This window comes from Vombatus ursinus, unplaced genomic scaffold (assembly GCF_900497805.2).
Source record: "Vombatus ursinus unplaced genomic scaffold, bare-nosed wombat genome assembly UNPS02014787.1, whole genome shotgun sequence".
Classification (NCBI taxonomy): domain Eukaryota; kingdom Metazoa; phylum Chordata; class Mammalia; order Diprotodontia; family Vombatidae; genus Vombatus; species Vombatus ursinus.
Window position 1 is genome coordinate 7,011,130 of NW_020954565.1, and position 18,101 is coordinate 7,029,230.

Genomic DNA, 18,101 nt, shown 5'->3' on the forward strand with positions numbered 1-18,101 from the left:
ACTTGTTTCCTTTAGGTATATACAGGTTTATAATGAAATCTTGGATTCTGAAAAGAAAAAAAAAAGTCTGAGGTATAGCACCATAGAACTTAGCACCCTGGAGGATGCTGCTTCTGCTTGCAATTCATCAAAAGGTAACAACAGCAGAGAAGAGTTGATTTGAGTGTGTTGCCAAAGGTCTTCCAGTTTTTTGCCACCTGAGATTTTTTGGCGACTTCAAATAACAGAGCTCTTCAACATCAATATATACAAAGGGATTTTTATTATTATTATTATTAATTATTATTATTATTAGCCAGAAAATGGAATTGGAGTCACTGGAAATTGCAGCTTTATTTCTCATAATACATACACAGTATTTATTGCCATCAAGAGAGTTTTGTAATTTTTATAAAGTTAGAGCCAGATGCAATTTGGAGACACATGCAAGTTTTGGAAATGGACAAAGAAAATAACAGTATGGTACTGTACATAAAATAATTACAATTTATTAAACACGTCTTCTTAGCACCTCCTGTGATGGATGGGAAGGAGCACCATGTCTTTCCTATATATATATGCTGTTGATGGATTTTTGTTTGTATGTTGCTTTTTATAAGAATAGCACCAACGGAATCCAAATAGGGGAAGGAGAGGAGAGAATAGGGAATGAAAAATCAACCCTAAGTTTTCCATCAGTGCCACAGTATACATGTCTTTCATGATTTTTTGAATAATTTTAAGTCATGTGATTCTGGCCCTACAAGGGCAATGCATGTTTTCTAAATAATACATACATACACAGCAAGACATTTTCTACACCATCCATATTCAAAACTTGCATGTGGCATGAAGTGGGCTGCTGGTACCAAGGTAAAATGTTTGTCGGTTTATATGTTCTTTGCCCTAATCTTAACCAAGGAAACAAACTGGGCCAACTTCGAATCCAAACTTCTGATTCTGATCTCCAAAGTCATTAATCATCACATCAACAATAGGTACTTGGTCTATTTTAGGGGTGTTGATTTCAATCACACTCTTCCCAAAGCCTTTTCTTGACTGTGAAATGAAAAAAAAACACAATTACGTATAAACACATTTCTGACAAGTCTTTAATTAATATACTCCGTGTTTCCCCAAGGCCAAGGGGAGAGTAGAGAGGTAGAGAAGGGAATATTTCTACCTTGTTTCTAATTTGTTATTTGTTGTTAATATTGCCATATTTCTTGGGTTTTATGGAAATCTTTCCAACTGAACCATTGGTGAATATATTACAAAATTAGCAGAGCAACAGGAAAGATGGAACCACAGTACTATGCTCAACAAGGGAATAATATGCTATTAGGAGATGATATAGAAAGCATAATATGAAAATTGATCCTCTTTACGAGACTATATTTCATAAATTGATTACATTTTCATGTTTTTATCATTATAATTATGATGTTATTCAGTAAATAATCATAATTAATTATCATGACATTAACTACTACAGTTTAACATTTGCAAAGCAATCAATGGCTTTAAATGTTACAAATAATTCTACAAGAAATAGCTTAGCAGCATATAAAATAAGATTTGAAAAAAAAAGATTTCTACCTCATGCTTTTTGACTTATCTTAACTCCTTTATATTTTCTTGCTGAAGTCAGGAATCACTTTCTTAGTCATTTTTCTAATCTTCTTTTGAATTCAATGATACACACAACTCTTTCTTCACTGCTGTGACTTTGGAGGGTTTATTTACTTTAAATCCTACTACTGCTTTGCTCAATGGAGTACACTATGGCAGATTTTTGATTGAATGTTATTATTTTCATAGAGGAATTAGTTTGATGTAAATAAGGTCTCAAATAGCAGGATGGACTCCAACATATCCTGAAGACTGGTACTAAATGTTTACCTAATCAGTAAGCATTATGCAGCCCTAGCACCTAAACAGAAGTCAGGGGAAGGTGAGGAAAAGCAATCTGGTTTGGAGGGAAAAAAAAAAGTTATCTTGAAGATTTTTCATCTACTTGAAATCATGGATTTGGAGGGTTAAGAAACTGAGATCTTAAGTCATCTGATTTTGCCATGGGGTGGTAGTCACAATAATTCTTAGAGACACACTTTTTGTAAATTAAATATTTTTTCCCTAGGAAAATAGGTATCTCATACATACACACAGAGACACACACACACACACGCACACACACACACACACACACACACACATACTCACATAAATTTAGATACATAGGTAGATTAGATGTCTATACATAGGCATATAGACACATAGACACATGCACAGGTGTATATATATATGTGTGTGTGTGTGTGTGTGTATATATATATGTGTATATACACATATACATACATATAATATACACACATACATATATATGAAGGTAGCAATGAAATTATATTTGTGTGAAATTTCCCTGCTGCTTTCTTTGCAATTTATAGAATCTTAGAGTTACCATAATTTACTGAAGTTAAATTTTCATACCCCTAAAAGGTATCTAAAATTGTCATAGGAATGGTTCTCTGTTCATATTGTTTATTAATGATTATTGCAGGAAACACAGGTTCCTCATATTACCAGTACAAAATAAGCATGAGCCATACTGTTGCTCCTTGTATGGTTTTAAAAAATAATATTTTCTTTCTTTGTTCACTTAAGGGACCACTCCTAGGTGTTCCTCATAAACTCTTCTAAGGGCAAGTTATTTTTAAACATCGAATCCTCATTAAAATTGGCTTCTATTCACCAAAGAAATATGACACAAGTCTTAATGGAGAAAATGGCTAAGCAACCTTATTATTCTGCTAAAGGAAAAGTAATAATAAAATAAAATAAAATAAAAAAAGTCTGAGCTTCTACTTACAGCACAGCCATCATAGAGAGCTTTGATGTAAGGATTGTTGTCATAAGACATCTCCTCATCATTTGATCCCAAGAACCGGAGTGCTTTGTCATAACTGTCAGATGTCACGTCATACCAAGCCACTGACTGATGACAATTGTAGGTGAAATTTTGCCTGGCTGAGGCACTCAGAAGTTTAAGGAATGTCATCTGAACCATATTAATGGAATTCCCTTCCACATCCAAGTAAGAGAGCTGTGGTGGAAAATGCAGGCAGATGAACATCTCTCCCCATTATACAAACCCCAAGAAATCAAAGAAGGAAACCTCTGATAATACCAAATAGTGCTCAGGCACATTTAGATACATCTATTGACACATTCTGGCTGATTGAACGGAGGCAGGCTTTAGGGACTAGAGCATAGGACAAGAATTCAAGGTTCAGAATCCAATTCTATCCTCCTAGTTGCCAACTCGTTGTATGCCACTAAATAAATCATTTAAGCTCCTTGTCACAGTTTCTAAATCAGTTAAAATAATACTTCCATGTAATTGGCTTTGCTGCATTCAGATGAATGCTTTTAAAGTTGAGGTATATGTAGAAATGTGTACATATGACTTAGATTTTATAGGGAGTAAATCATGAGTTATTAGATGGTAGAGCATTATGAAAAGAGGCTAGATTTAGTGTCTGAGGATGCCTACTACCTGGGTGACCTTGGGCCATAACCTAGGCCACAGTTTCCTCATCTGTAAATGAACAGATTGGTCTTTGGACCAGAAGGCCTGGGAGGCTTCTTCTTGCTCTCTACTTATTATTCTGTGACTTTTTCAGCAGGATCTGCCAGAACTTCTTGGCCATTGATATAACCACCTACAACCCAGCACAGAAACATGCCACAGTGAGGTATTGGAATAGAACTTTAGCAGAGACAAATGTCAGATACAGACACAAAAATATGAAACTCAAGATTTGAACTTTGGAGTTTGAAAATGTATTAGTATTGTTGGGGCCACTGACTCTGCTTACGGGGATATTGGCAGAAATGTACTAAAGGCCTTAAGGATTAAGAATTTGAAAGAATCTATTTTCAACCACTCTATGACATTAAATAATCAAACAAAAAATATATATATGATATGATTGTTTCAAATTTAACAACTTTAAATACATGATGATCTTTAAGTGTCTTATAAGCATTTTTTAAAATGGTTTTTTTTCTTCATTTTAAATTGTCCCTAGGAAAATTTTTAATGCAAAAATGTTAATTTCATGGAAGCTTTTAAGGCTTAACTTAAACCTAAGAAGAGAAAACTGAATTTGAAATCAGAGTAACTAGGTTCAAATTCTAGCTTTGCCAATTATTATTTGTGTGACCTGGAGTAAGTCATTTTCCCTACCTAAGCCTCAGTTCCCTCATCTGTAAAATGAAAGAATTGGAATAAATGGTCTCTGAAGTGCCTTTCATCTCTAATTCTATTATCCTAAAATGTCCATAAAAATTAATGAAACAGAAATATATTTTATTATAAATAATAGAGAAAGTTTGACAATGGATATAATGTCGAGCTGAAAATCTGTTTCAGTCCTATCTCTGCTATTGACAAGCTAAGTGGTCATGGGCAAGTGACTTAACTTCTATATGCCATCTGCAAATCTCTAGGAGAGTTTAACTGTATGTTATTTAAAGTTGTCAAGTGACCACAAAGCTTAGGCTACCCAACTCCTATGTCCCTCCTGATGGAGAGAACAATATTTTGATTGGCTTCAAACATGTCAAGAAATTAAACTCTTTTAGATAGTATGTAAGAGCAGAAACCCTACAGAAATATTGTCTTTTTCTACAGTGGATATTCCTGATATAATCATATTAGAATGTCACGCTCAAGTGGTCAAAAAAACTATAGCATTTATTTGATTATATGTTTCAGTAAAAACTCAGTGTGCTTCCGCTCATTGTATTAGAGAAATTTTAGTCTGTCATTAAAATCTGAGAGTGACCCACTACATGTGAATTGAGCAGTTTCTAGAATATGGAGAGGGGTGCTTATAGTATGTAATTCAGCCTTTCACAGGGACAGTCTGGATTTGTAACGGGAGCTTAACTTCTGATGGTAGCAATAAATGATTGCATGGAGCAACAGTAACATACCAATTTTCCTCTCTTGAATTCACTAAACCAGCTTCCAGGCTTCTCCTTTGGCCATGACGAAATTCTTACCTATTGTAAAAGAAGAGAATGTTTGGGAAGTTATCAAGAGAAAGAATCGTGTGTCTCTATACATTTCTGGCAAGAAAAGGGAAACAAAATGCATCTTCTACGCTGTTACTTTGTTGAACTCCAAGGTCATGGGAAGAACAGGGAGGGAGAAAAACATGATAGGGGTTGCATTTTGTGAAATTGGAAGGACAGTCTTCCTTCCTTTATGTGTTTCAAAAAATGTCTGGAGGTAGAAATACACTAATAGCCACAGGACTTTGAAATCTTAATGTGGCTGGTAGTTCAAAAAGGTACCGCTTTTTCCAGTGGCCATCATCTTCTGTCAGCATGGAGAAATAAAGTCAGTACGGCTTGTGTAAAGCAGCCACGCCGGAGATCTCTCACTAGGAAACAGCAGGCTCAGGAGGCAAAAATCACGGCCATGGAACTGGTTTTCTCATTCCATCCCCTTTGTAACTGAAGAAGTTTTACACAGCCTTGGGAATACAGTTACTACCAAGATTCAGAAAGGGGTGGGGGTGGGGGGAAGGAGAGAGAGATTGCACAAAAGAGAACAATACTAATCATTGGGAGGGGAGTTTATTTCCATTTCCATAAATTTCTCTTTTGCCATGAAGCTTGGCTATTTTCCACTGAATAGCAGGTGGGTGCTTATTTTTTTTCTCTCCCATAAACACAAAGCCAACTTTTCCACTGAAAAGATCAACCCCACATATAGCAGCTTATGATGCCTTTAGGGGTTTCTGTACCTCTGAATGCTGCATATCATTTACTAGAAAAATGAGCTTTAGCACAAGAATATAAATGAAAATGAAACTCTCCTCCTATGTAGTGCACTGAGTATTCTTCTTATACTTATGCTAGGGAAGAACTTAGTCTATATCAGGATGATTTGCATCAAATTTAATTAGAAATGGAAAGCAAAGTTATTTATAGAACAAAGTTGCAGTAAGGGTATTCACAATTTCAACTACTAGTTTAGTCTAGATGGACCATGCTACAGAAGAATGGTTTTTATTTTACTCCATATAGGCATTATTCGTCAGATATGAATGTTATTTGAACATAATATGAATCTTTGAACTATGTCATGAAATATTTCAGCTTGAACATAAAAAAAAAACACTGGTGCACAGCTGTGCTGTGTCATGGGATATGGGGGAATGTTAGCAAGCAAGCAGGTGCACAGAAAATACATCTGGGCCAAAAAAAAAAAAAAGAGGGAGGGGCATTTGTTAACTGTGTATCATTTCATTGCCTCACACATGTTTATGCAAATGAAATATACTAATTACTCTGTAAGAAAAGCAGATATATGAAAATGTGACAGTATAATTCTCCTGTTTAGTTCAATATTGCAAAAACATGGCAAGAACTGTCAGCAGTCACCATCAAAACAGATTGGTACTTACTCCTTCAGATTTCTTGTCAGGGGAAATGCAAGTTTCTCCACCAGCTGTGAAGTTACAGTAAACTTTGAAGGAATCTCCAGAACAACCTTGGTTTGGATCAATCCAATACTCACCTAAAAGATATATGCATTGGTAACATGAAGGATGATTCATATAAAGGATCGTCATAGTCAGAGACAGTGAGATGGGCCTGGAATCAGAAAGACCTGAGTACAAAGCCAATCTAAGACACTTATTAGCTGTGTGACCCTGGGCAAATCACTTAACCTTCATCTGCCTCAGTTTCCTCATTTGCAAAATGGAAATAATAATACCACCTCCCTTCTAGGGTTGTTGCGAGGATAAAATGAGACATTTGTAAAGTGCTTTGAAACCACTTAAAATGCCATATCAAAAATTAGCTATTATTATTATTATTATTATTATTTAGACATGTATGTATTAACGCCTATATAAATTGTTCTCATAAAAAATAAATATTCACTATGATGGTGGATGGTGGATAGTGAATGAACACTGCATCAAGAATCAGAGAACCTGAGTTCTAATTCTGTTCTGTAACTAATTAGCTATGTGACCTTGATCAAGTCCCTTAAGTACTCTGAATCCCAGTTTCCTCACTGACAAGATAAGTGGGTTCCAGCTCTAGTTTCAACACAATTCAATTCAATTCAGTTCAACAAGCATTTATGAAACATCGGGGCACTGGGGACTATAAAGACAAAACCTAAACACCTCTCGACCTTAAGGAACTTACGTTCTATTGGGGAGTTATTATACCACAGTCTTATCTCGATGTCTCCTTGTGTGACAGAGCTTACTGGTTATTTAATGACAGCAGAACCCAAGGTCCAGAAATGTTTCACAAATGACCTGGTGACTGACGGTATGCCTGTTGTTTTTGTTTGTTTGTTTGTTTTTTTTGTTTTTGTTTTAAGAACCAGCTGAGCTACATTTGGAGAGGCTCATACCCAGAAGGTTGGGTACTAAGTAATAATCTATATTCTCTTGCTACTACAGGAGCTCATAAAGGTTTCTATTGGTGTCAGGCCAATTCAATAATCATTAAATGGCAGGTACTATGTTAACTCTGGGGATACAAAGAAAGGTAAAAAATAATCCCTGCCCTCAATGAGCTCTCAGTCTAATAGGGGAGACAACATATAAATAGTTATGTCCAAACAAGCTTATCTACAGGACAAAGTAGAAACCATCTGAGAGGAAAGGTACTAACATTAACTTTCTACTGTCTCTTAAAAAAAAGAGATATATTCAGGATAACAATTTAGAATGAGAAATAGCTTTAACTTACACTAACCATAATATACCACAGAGTCAGCTTCAGCCCGACTCAAGCTTCAGGAACCAGTAGTCATTATAGCCAAATGGAACAGGAATTAATGTCAAGGAAAGACTGCCGGACTTAGAGACAGAATATTTGCCACTGAATTGTTGATTCTGAAATTTCCAAGGCTCTTTGCCAGCTATTAACTAGTGAGGGAAGCTTTAAGTACCAGAATGACAGTGGATTATGCATGAATTAAGAACCTGCAGGGCTAAATTGGGAGAGGCTCTTTTCCAAGAGCTTGATGGGTAAATGATATTTCTTTGGACAAAACAACTCAAGAGATGATGGAGGTGCCACAATCTGCTCAGAGGAAGATCCTCAATGATGATTCATGCATCTTCTGAAATAATGAAAAAGTCTAAATATGTTACTCTTCTGCTAAGATGCCTCCAACTCGTTCCACCCCACCTACAGGATTATGCACATAGGCATGGACACCACTGAGAATAAGACCAGTTTTTCCCCTGTGATGCTTAAAAAGGTTCCAGAGACATAGTTTCTGGGTAATTCTATCATTTTATTAATAAGGTCAGTAGGTTATTAATAAAAGGATGGTTATTTGGTCATCTCTCTTAGACCAAAGATAATCATGGCAGCCGGGCTCACAGTTTATATACTATTTTCAATGAGGGGCTGAGAGTTAACCTTTGGACAGAGAAATTATCTCTACCCACACCTCCTGCAGCCTTGGCCTATTTAGGTGAAAAGATCTGTCTCCACCCAAGCTTGAGTAGAACACAATGGGCTTCCCCACCTAAGACTAATATTAGTTATTAATAATCATTTCTCATACTCCTGAAACATGAACATACACTCTTCCCATAAATTCCCTCTTCTGTTTGTCCATTCATACCTGACACTCCTTTCAAAGCCTAGACCAAGTCCTGTCTCTCTTTCTAATCCCTCTCTAGCCACTACAATGGACTCTGAACTTATATTGAACTTGGTCTCTGCTATCTGAAATAAAGACTTATGGTTTATATCTCTTTATTTGGCATAGACAAAACTGAAAAATACCAGAATCCTGAGTGTCTGAACTACCAACCCCGAATGTCCTAACTAATGTAAAAAATATTACAATTTAAAAAAAAAGCATCTTTGATAAAAGAATATGTATTGGTACCTCTATTCTATATTTGTATATGTATCACATCTCATTACTAAATGTCAGATCCATTTGAATAGACTCTAGTATTGAGGGAATGGAGGGAATCTGTGGCCTTGAAGCCACATGTGGCCCTGTAGGTCCTCAAGTGCAACCCTTTGACTGAATCCAAACTTCACAGAACAAATCCCCTTAGTAAAAGGATTTGTTCTCTAGAGTCTGGTATATTTCTAGTGAGGATCTCTATACAAGAAGGAGTGTAGGTGATATCATGGAGGAAATAGATGATCAAGAAAGGAGTTGGTACATTGATGTAGAAAGAGTAAGCGCAAAAGCTGCAATTCAATTGAATGAATTCAGTTAAACACTTACTAAGTGCCAGATACTGTGCTAAGTTCTGGGAACACAAAGACGAAAACAATCATTCCCTGCTTTCCACAAGCTAATATTCTACTGGAAGAAAACAATAGAGGTAGGTAAATACAAAATACAAACAAAGCAACATTTTCTAGACTTTCAGGAAAAGTCTTAAGCAGGAAGTGGAACTTGAGATGAGTCTTGAAGAGAGCAAGACTTTAAAAGGCAGAAATAAGGAAGAAGGCCTGGGAACAGATTGCTCAAAGCCATCGAGGTAAAAAATAGTATGTTATGTACAGGAAAGAAGCAAGAAGAGCAATTTGGCTTGACCATAGATTGTGTTAGGATGCGTAATAAAAAATCAGATGAGGAAGATAGCTTGGAGCCAGGGTGTACAGGATTTTGAACACCAAGTAAAAGAGTATTTTATAGACATTAGAGAACTAAAAAAGATTCTTGATCAGAGGAGTGACATTTTGACCTCTGCTTTAGAGATACCTATTTGTAACTGTGTGGAAGATGGATCATGGAGGGGAGAGACTTGAGGCAGGGGCACCAGTTAGTAGCCTATTGTGATACCCCAGACTGACAACCTATGTAATACATGGCTAGTCTGAATGCTGCCCGGTTACTCAAAAAATGTAAAAGGACCAAGAGAAAGATTTAAGACAGTGAAAAAAATCTCAAAAGATGAAAAGTGATGGATGGATGGCATTCTACACCAATAGGAAGAATACTTACATAATTTAGATTAGGGGCTCATTAAAATACTGAAGAAGAACCTGCTATATGTAGAACTCTATGATGTATTTCTAGAATGTAGCACAGTATCTGGCACATAGTAAGTGTTTAATCAAATTTGTTGAATTGAATTGCATCTTTTACTCTTCTCTTGCTACATAAATGTACCAATTCCTTTCCTGATTATCTCTTTCCTCAATAACCTACACTTCTTCTTGTTTAGAGATCATCACTAGAAATATGATAGAGCCTACTTGTGTGTATACTATGCATCTTTCCATTGACTTTTGGGTCACATGTAGCTTTATTTGTTTGGGCATTGTGGTGTTCCAAGATGTACAGCCACTGAGTATCATTTGGGAAAAGGAACGTTTTATTAAAAAGATAAGAGTTTTGCACTGAGAAGCTACTTAGATTTCTTAAAAGCACAGTGTGATTTCCCAAACATAGTCTAGGCCATCCTCTTATTACTCAATTATGGGCCCAAGTCATAATCCATCTGTAGAATCTGTCCCAGATGTTATAGAAGAGAAAGGTAAAATGTGGAGTGATAGGATCAAAGATTAGGATAGTCTAAAACACTGGGTTGAAAACAATAGCACTGACTTTAATAGAAACACACTAGATTATAGATCTGAGGGTCATATGTGAAGTCTTATGCTGGATTTTTCACAAGTAAAATATGGGGGAAGGGTGACTAAGTAACTTTTATTTTTCTTAGATAAGAAAATTTTAGTGTGCTGCAAGTTTATTGAATTGAATTTGCTGAATCTAATTATAGAATATATAGAATTGATGGGACCGATACTTATTTCTTAGGTAAATTCTGTGCTTGATTAAAATGAAAATATGCACATTGCTCTTAAAATTGCGACTTTTATTTATTTACTAAGTCAATATTTATATTTAGTGAAACTAAGAAATAGATTGAATCAGTTCTTCCTATTTTAAAGCCTGGTTCATAACTTTTACTGTACGTACAATGGAACAAAATGATTCTTACTCAGAAGTAACCTAGACACACTGGCCACCTCCATTTGAGGGATAACGTAATTTCTCATTTGAACTAAAATGCCTTATTAGGAGAACTACTGATTGAGTCAGTTCTGAACTTTGAAATCCACACGTATTCAGTTAGCCTATGTAATCAGTTGAATTACATTTCCTCTACCTTAATTCTTTATAGACAAAATAAAATGAAACATCATGTTATCTTGAAGCATCTAAAGTAAACTTTGTAACTCAATAAAATCTTTTATAGAAAAGGGTTTTCCTTAGTAGAGCTTGAATTACACTCATTGTAAGTTTTTTGTTTTGTTTTTGTTTTGCTTGTTTGTTCGTTTCTGTCTGAAAGTCTGACTTAATGATCATTTTCTTTAGTTTTGTTTAGAGGCTATATTAACCATCTAACAAGGATTAATTGAACTGACAATACGCCTTGGTAAATCAGAGGTTCAGTGCATTTGCTTTGTCATGTATTACTAACATACCATCTGGGAAGTCTGGATGGGAGAGCTGCAGATCTTTACAAGTTCGGGATGGATTGTTCTGGGTGCCCATGGGATATTTCATCCGCTCAATGTCTTGTTTCAGAGAGTTGAGAGAACCAAAGATTTCCTCCATGCCATCAGAGTAATCAAGGATGTTATCTCCTGCATCAGCTTGCATACCCTCAGCATGCCGTCTCGTCTTTTTGGGTGACAGAATTGGTAAAGGCTGGATGACTTCACCAGGAGGGCCCTATAAATTTAGAATCAGAAGTTATTTCCATTCATTATCTAAAATTCATGATGTTCAGGTGTATCCATAATTGCCCAATTGCTTTGTAATTAGAAACCTATTGCTCTCCTGAAGTAGATCCATAATGATCTGATTTTTAGCCTATCACTGTATTTCAGTATACAATATCTATAGAATTGGCTCAGTTACTAATTTTGGCATGTGTATTATTAGTTTAGTTACATATTCCCCAATAGATTGTCAGCTCCCGTAGGCAAAGATTTTCTGAGTGTATGTGTATGTGTGTGTGTGTTTGTGTGTGCACATGCATATGTGTGTGTGTGTGTGTGTGTGTGTGTGTTTGCTTCTTTTATACAAGGCAAAGCACAGAATACCGGTACCGTTAACACTATCTCTCCCCCAGCACTTAGAAAAATAATTGAGAGAATGCAGTTGTAATTGAAAGTAACTGAGTCTGAAAAGAGTCTTCCTGTTTTCCAGAGTATGTAAATGATTGCTTGCATTTAGAATTTTGATGCCACATTCACAAATTTTGGAATCTTTGGAATTTGTACTTTACTACTGAGGTTTTGGTTTATATAATTTTTATGCAATCAAATTTTACTCTACCAGGAAAAACAACAATAACAACAGCAGTCTGCATCATCAAATGTGATAAGGGGAAACTATCCTCATGCTTCATGCTCATAGTCTAGACATAAAAATGGACTCAAATGACAGCTTTGGATTTCATTTTTATGTCTGGTTCCTCTGCACAAATGTACTGCCAATGCAGGAGTTAAGGCACACTTTTGGAAGCTATATGCACTACTAGAATAAATGCAAAATGTCTGCACTTCTATCTTCAGACACAGGAGACCTATAGATGGGTCCATGAGGTATGTACACATTTGCTTTCATTGCAATAATGACATATACATGAGGGGAGTAGATACATGCCACAATCCTACCATAACTCTGATAATTACAGCACGAATCTTTTGTTACAAGGAATACCTGGGATATCTTTATTCCCAGAATATAAAACAGATTCAAAGGTAGCTTAGCTTAGGGAGTAGAGACCTACTTTAAGAGATGTTTTTGTTGTCTTCTGTATAATCAACTTAAATGGCAGCAGCATTTGACTTTAAGTTTTTTCTAAATTCTTTTGCACTCAGAAAGATAATCTAAAATCTCAGGATGTAAAGTGTTAACATAATCTTAGTATGAAAATGTACTCACTGGAGGCCCAGGAGGCCCAGGAAGACCACTGTCACCTTTCTGACCAGTTGGACCCTGTTAACAGAGAAAGGAATTAATGTTATGAATTCTAAGAAAAATACAAAAAAAAGGTTCATAAATGAAAAATGCAAAATTAAAAAAAAAAAGGTAGATATACTTACAGAGGAACCTTTGTTGCCTTTTGGACCTTGAGGACCCTAGAAAAAGGAAAATGACAAATAGGTATGAAAATCTGTGACAGTAAAGCTCTACATTTACCCATTTGAGGGGAGTAAGATACTATCAAACATATTTAGAGCATGAACTTACTGGCAAGCCTGGAGGCCCAGGGGGACCAATGGGACCAGCTGGACCAGGAATACCCTAAAGAAAGGACCATGGAATTAGAGCTTTCCAGGATACATTTTTAGTTTTCCCTGAGTGGTGATATATGCTACACAGCTCCCCAAGACACATGACTCAATAAGAATAGTGTTATATTGTCTCTAGAAACAAGGAATGGATTTTTCTTCTTCTTTAAAAAAAAAAACCAACACCTAAACCTGAGATTTTACTGTATAGGAATTCCCAATGAGGAAACATTCTCCACCAATGCCCAGGGACACTGAGTAGTTAAATGATTTGCCCAAGGTCACAAAACTAATCCATAAAAGGTGGGATTAGAATGCTAGTCTTCCTGTCTCTAAGGTCAACTCTCTTCTATGCCTGTCCAGAGCTGCTTTACTCATTCTCATTTTATAAAGAGAATGCATTGCTTAGAATTACAGTTATCCCTTCCACTTGGGGGTGTGGGGATAGGGGCATGGCACCCCTTATACCTGGAAAAATCCAAGTAAAATTTTTTTTTGCCCTACCAGAGAAGAAGTCTGAATTATTACAGTATTTAAAGATAAAAATGTTGATATTGTACATATATTTTATGCATTTCTGAGTTTCTAAACTTTTTCTGTGCCATCTACTGGCTTTTGCAAGTCATCCGCAACTTCTGTAAAATTCCCTCAAAATTCCCATTTAATTTCTTACACTGACCCATGATATATTGAAATTGCAATGGGGAAAGTCAGGATGTGGAAGAGATAACTGTATATCTTTTTTTTTCTCTACGCCAGTTCATTTATTTACATTATCTACTTGAAAACTCTCCAACCCATAGCATCTACAACATGAAACAAAAATCACTTCTGAAAAATAAAATCCTAATATAATGCTTGAAATGTTGATCTTTTGAATTTTATTTCTTCACATATGTAGAGGAATATTTCGTTAAAAGAAATGATGATGGATAGACAAAGAAAGGGATAATTAAGGATTTTTTTTTTTTACTAACACCATCACCCTTGGCTCCTGGAGTTCCTTGTGTTCCTGGAAGTCCCCTGTCACCTTTTTCACCTTGTTCTCCTGGAGGACCAATCAGACCAATCAAACCAGGATGTCCCTTTGAAAAGACACACAGAATAAAACAAATTTACCACTAGTTAAACTATATTTGTGGTATCAATTTCAATTTAATACCTTTGTAGCTTTACTCCAAAAGCTAAGTCCTCCACTATCCTCTTAAATAACCCTAACTGAATCCTTGAAATAACCAACATAAGAGATTTGGATGGGGCAGCAGAACAAGAAGGAAGGGGCTAGATGGTATATAGCCAGAGGTGTTTTGGAGACAGTTTTTATCAACTCCAGAGAAATGATTATTATTTCTTTTTTGTAAGGCAATTGGGGTTAAGTGACTTGCCCATGGTCACACAGTAAGTGTGATGTGTCTGAGGCCAGATTTGAACTCAGTTCCTCCAGTCTCCAAGGTCAGAGCTCTATCCACTGTGCCACCTAGCTGCCCCAATTATTAAATTTTCAATGTAAGCATTTACACTTTGGAAATTAGCAAACCCTCCAAATTAAGGCTTGGTTTATTGTTATTGTTTTTTAGTTGTCATAAGAAAGCAATGGAGAAAATATTAATATGCAGATTAAATATGAATGCATTGCGCCTACTATTTATTTTTTATGGAGAGCTAGTCATTAAACATTTCTCAGCATACCCTGTCTGCAATCAACTCTTCTGTTTTTAGGCCCATGTTTACCTAACAGGTTATTTGAAAGAGAATTTCCCAAAGAAGTCTACCATGAGAGTTCAGCCTCAGGAAAGAGTCTCCATCACTAACTAACCAATAATAATCATATTATGTTACATTAGAAACAAAGAGAAAATGCAAAAAAAAATTTTACTGAGCATCTATCATTAAAGTATTATGTTCCTTCAGAGCTCTCATGTTCTTTCAACAATATTTCTTATCTTTAAACATTATCTGATTCTTTCATTCTTCACAATTACTTTGCATATTCCACAAGATCCTGTCAAATCTCTTAATATCTATCTGTTCAAATTTTGTCTTTTCTTGTTTAAAACTGTCAACATTGGCATCTCATCATTCTATCTGTTTATTTTATGGACAGTTATTTTAGTATAACCATATGCCTTCTCCATATGGTTCTCTGATGGGGACCTGAAAAGGGATGGTGACAGAGATGGTGGAGAACACATGGAGCGTCCTATAATTCTCCCACTGAACCACACATGACAGAAGGAGTCTTTCCTTAATATAGCTAGAAGGGTGAGATTTCATGGCAATCAGATTGGTTAGAATGGCAGAAAAAAATGGAATGATCTTTAAAAAGTGATGGAATTTCAACATATAATTTTTCCTTATAGTAGGGAACCCATTTATTCATAAAGGCCATACTCTTAGTCTTTTAGTTGTTTCTACACTTATAAGCCACTTCTATTATGAGGAATATATAATAGATAGTTAGGTAAGTAGATAGATAGGTATGTGTATACACACACATGCATATATGTTATATACATATACAGGTATATACATGTACATCACATACACATGTACACATCTATATGTATTATATACATATGTGTGTATAAATGTGTGTTTTGGGGGGTACATACTTAGCTTACCTTCTCTCCTTTAGAACCAGGGTCACCTTTCAGTCCAGGTAAGCCAGGGGGACCCTAGGTCAAACAAAGAAGCCAAAAATCATAACATTAGTAAGTTTGATAAACAGTCACAGTGGACTGCCAAAGAGTTTGTAAATTCTTAGAAAAGGATAGTTCAACACAATTATGGTAGAAACCAATGTAAATCTTGGGACCCTAAATACCTATATGTATTCTTCAATCAGTATCTTACTCTTTGGTAACACTAGCATTTCTGATTCTGAAGAAAGAATAAGGAGCTGGTTAAATGAATGGACAATTAAGAGAAAAAGAAAAGTTAAGATGTCTAGAAGGAGCTTTCCAGACCAAAAGATTTCCAACTCTATCATAATGTTTCAGCCAATGGATTCTTTCTTGCCTTTTTGCCTCCTTTCCAATTATTTATCTTTCAAAAGATTAAGAGGATGTCTTGAAAAATGATCTTCAAAGTGCTTTTGATTCTGAACTATTTCTATGTGATTTATTGACAGCCAATGAGGACACACATATTGAAAATTTCCTCCATATTTTGGAAACAAAAGGTAAGATAAAATGTTTTCTCATGCTCACTGCTCCAGCTCTTTTCTTTCCAGAATGGTTCTCCATTTAGCTAACTCAGCACAATTATGAAGCCATTAGAGACAGAATTTTAAGAGCAAGAAGAAACACTTAAAAATCATGAATTCAAACTTCCTCCTTGTACACATAAAGAAACTGATGTACAATAATGTTAACAACTAACTTGTACCACCTTCATTACGGGGCTTCTGTGGACAGAGTACTTTGTAAAACTTTAAAGCACCATATAAATGTGAAATTTGTAATTAAATGAAAAAAAATTCCAACAGATTGTTTGGGATGAGTTTAAGACCTAATGATTGAGGTGCCTCGACTCTTGGTATGATTCTTTTATTTCCCCTTTTTACATACTACTTTCTTTTAGATTTCTAGATATATGACCATATTTCCTATGTCATCTTTCTTGTCTCCTGACTCTTGGTGTGATTCTTTTGTTCTCGTGTATCAAATTAGTTCCTTATTTTGGGACATCTAGATCTCTTAATATCTGTCATATTTCTTTCATATACATGGCCATTATAGAAAAATAATTTGCCCACATCATGATATCATAATGTGGAATGATTTCAGACCGGGTAATTAATTCCTTTGACACAATATATGTAGCTTTGTAGTGCTTAAGATCGATCCTAGAGCATTCTTGACTGTCTCAGTATCTAGATACGATTCTTTTCACAACCAATCTTAAAGGTAGTATAGGAATTTTTTTTTTACTAAGATAAAAAGGGAGATGTGGAGGGGGAGGATGAACATTGTTAATTTATGAGTGTATGGAGGATAGCATGGTGCAGTGAGTGGGGAAAAAAAATCACTTGAGCTAAGGGTCTGAAGAACTGGGTTTGAGCTCTGGCTTTTCTACTTTTGAGTTCTGTGACAGTGCATAAGCAACTTCATCAATCTAAGTCTCAGTTTCCCTCATATATAAGATAGGAATATTACCTACTGAAACCAATTCTCAAGGCTTGTAAGGAAAGTACTTTGTAAAGTGAAGATATGAGCTGTATTTGTGGGTTTAAGAGTATCATTTTGTCACATGACATTTTCTTGTATATGATCTGTTAATAATTTTATTATACATATATTTCTATAAAATATCTAAAAAACCATTGCAATGTAATAATAAAAAAGATTTTAAAAATTACAACATTTTTAATATGTTAGCATCAATTCTGTGCAATATCAGACTATGCATTTTAATTTTAGTGGAGAATACCCCAAAACCTTATACACCACACAAATTATTTTAATGAGCAAAACCAATTTAGATGTCAATTAAATAAATTTTATCTTCTCAGACACTCTAAGGTACAATAAATCTGTAATTTTAACCTCTCTGTTAGCTTTTTGGAACTCATTTGTTTTTATTTGCAGTCCGAAAAATTAACTCATGAAGACAGAGGGAAACCTGTTTATAATGAGATTAGTTTTTATTTCACAAAGAATACACATGATAACATACTGATAACATAATGAAGTAAAAGACTTAACAAAAACAAATGCTCTTAAATATTTTATCCTTTAAAAAGAGGCTACTATGGTATAACAGATAGAGAGCTTGTT

The 18,101-nt window shown here is 35.3% G+C and overlaps 1 protein-coding gene across 1 annotated transcript in view; it reads right to left on the reverse strand.

Moving 5' to 3' along the window:
• Window positions 1–303: 303 nt before the first annotated feature.
• The window catches only part of COL11A1 (collagen type XI alpha 1 chain), a 289,348-nt gene continuing 271,550 nt past the window's right edge, over window positions 304–18,101 (reverse strand). The window contains exons 58-67 of the mRNA XM_027868250.1: window positions 15,945–15,998; window positions 14,301–14,408; window positions 13,283–13,336; window positions 13,135–13,170; window positions 12,974–13,027; window positions 11,503–11,752; window positions 6,462–6,574; window positions 4,981–5,049; window positions 2,849–3,082; window positions 304–1,038 (exon numbers count right to left, since the gene is read on the reverse strand). Of these exons, the coding sequence (XP_027724051.1) occupies window positions 892–1,038; window positions 2,849–3,082; window positions 4,981–5,049; window positions 6,462–6,574; window positions 11,503–11,752; window positions 12,974–13,027; window positions 13,135–13,170; window positions 13,283–13,336; window positions 14,301–14,408; window positions 15,945–15,998 (1,119 nt within the window). The 3' untranslated portion in view covers window positions 304–891. The remainder of the gene's footprint in view (window positions 1,039–2,848; window positions 3,083–4,980; window positions 5,050–6,461; window positions 6,575–11,502; window positions 11,753–12,973; window positions 13,028–13,134; window positions 13,171–13,282; window positions 13,337–14,300; window positions 14,409–15,944; window positions 15,999–18,101) is intronic.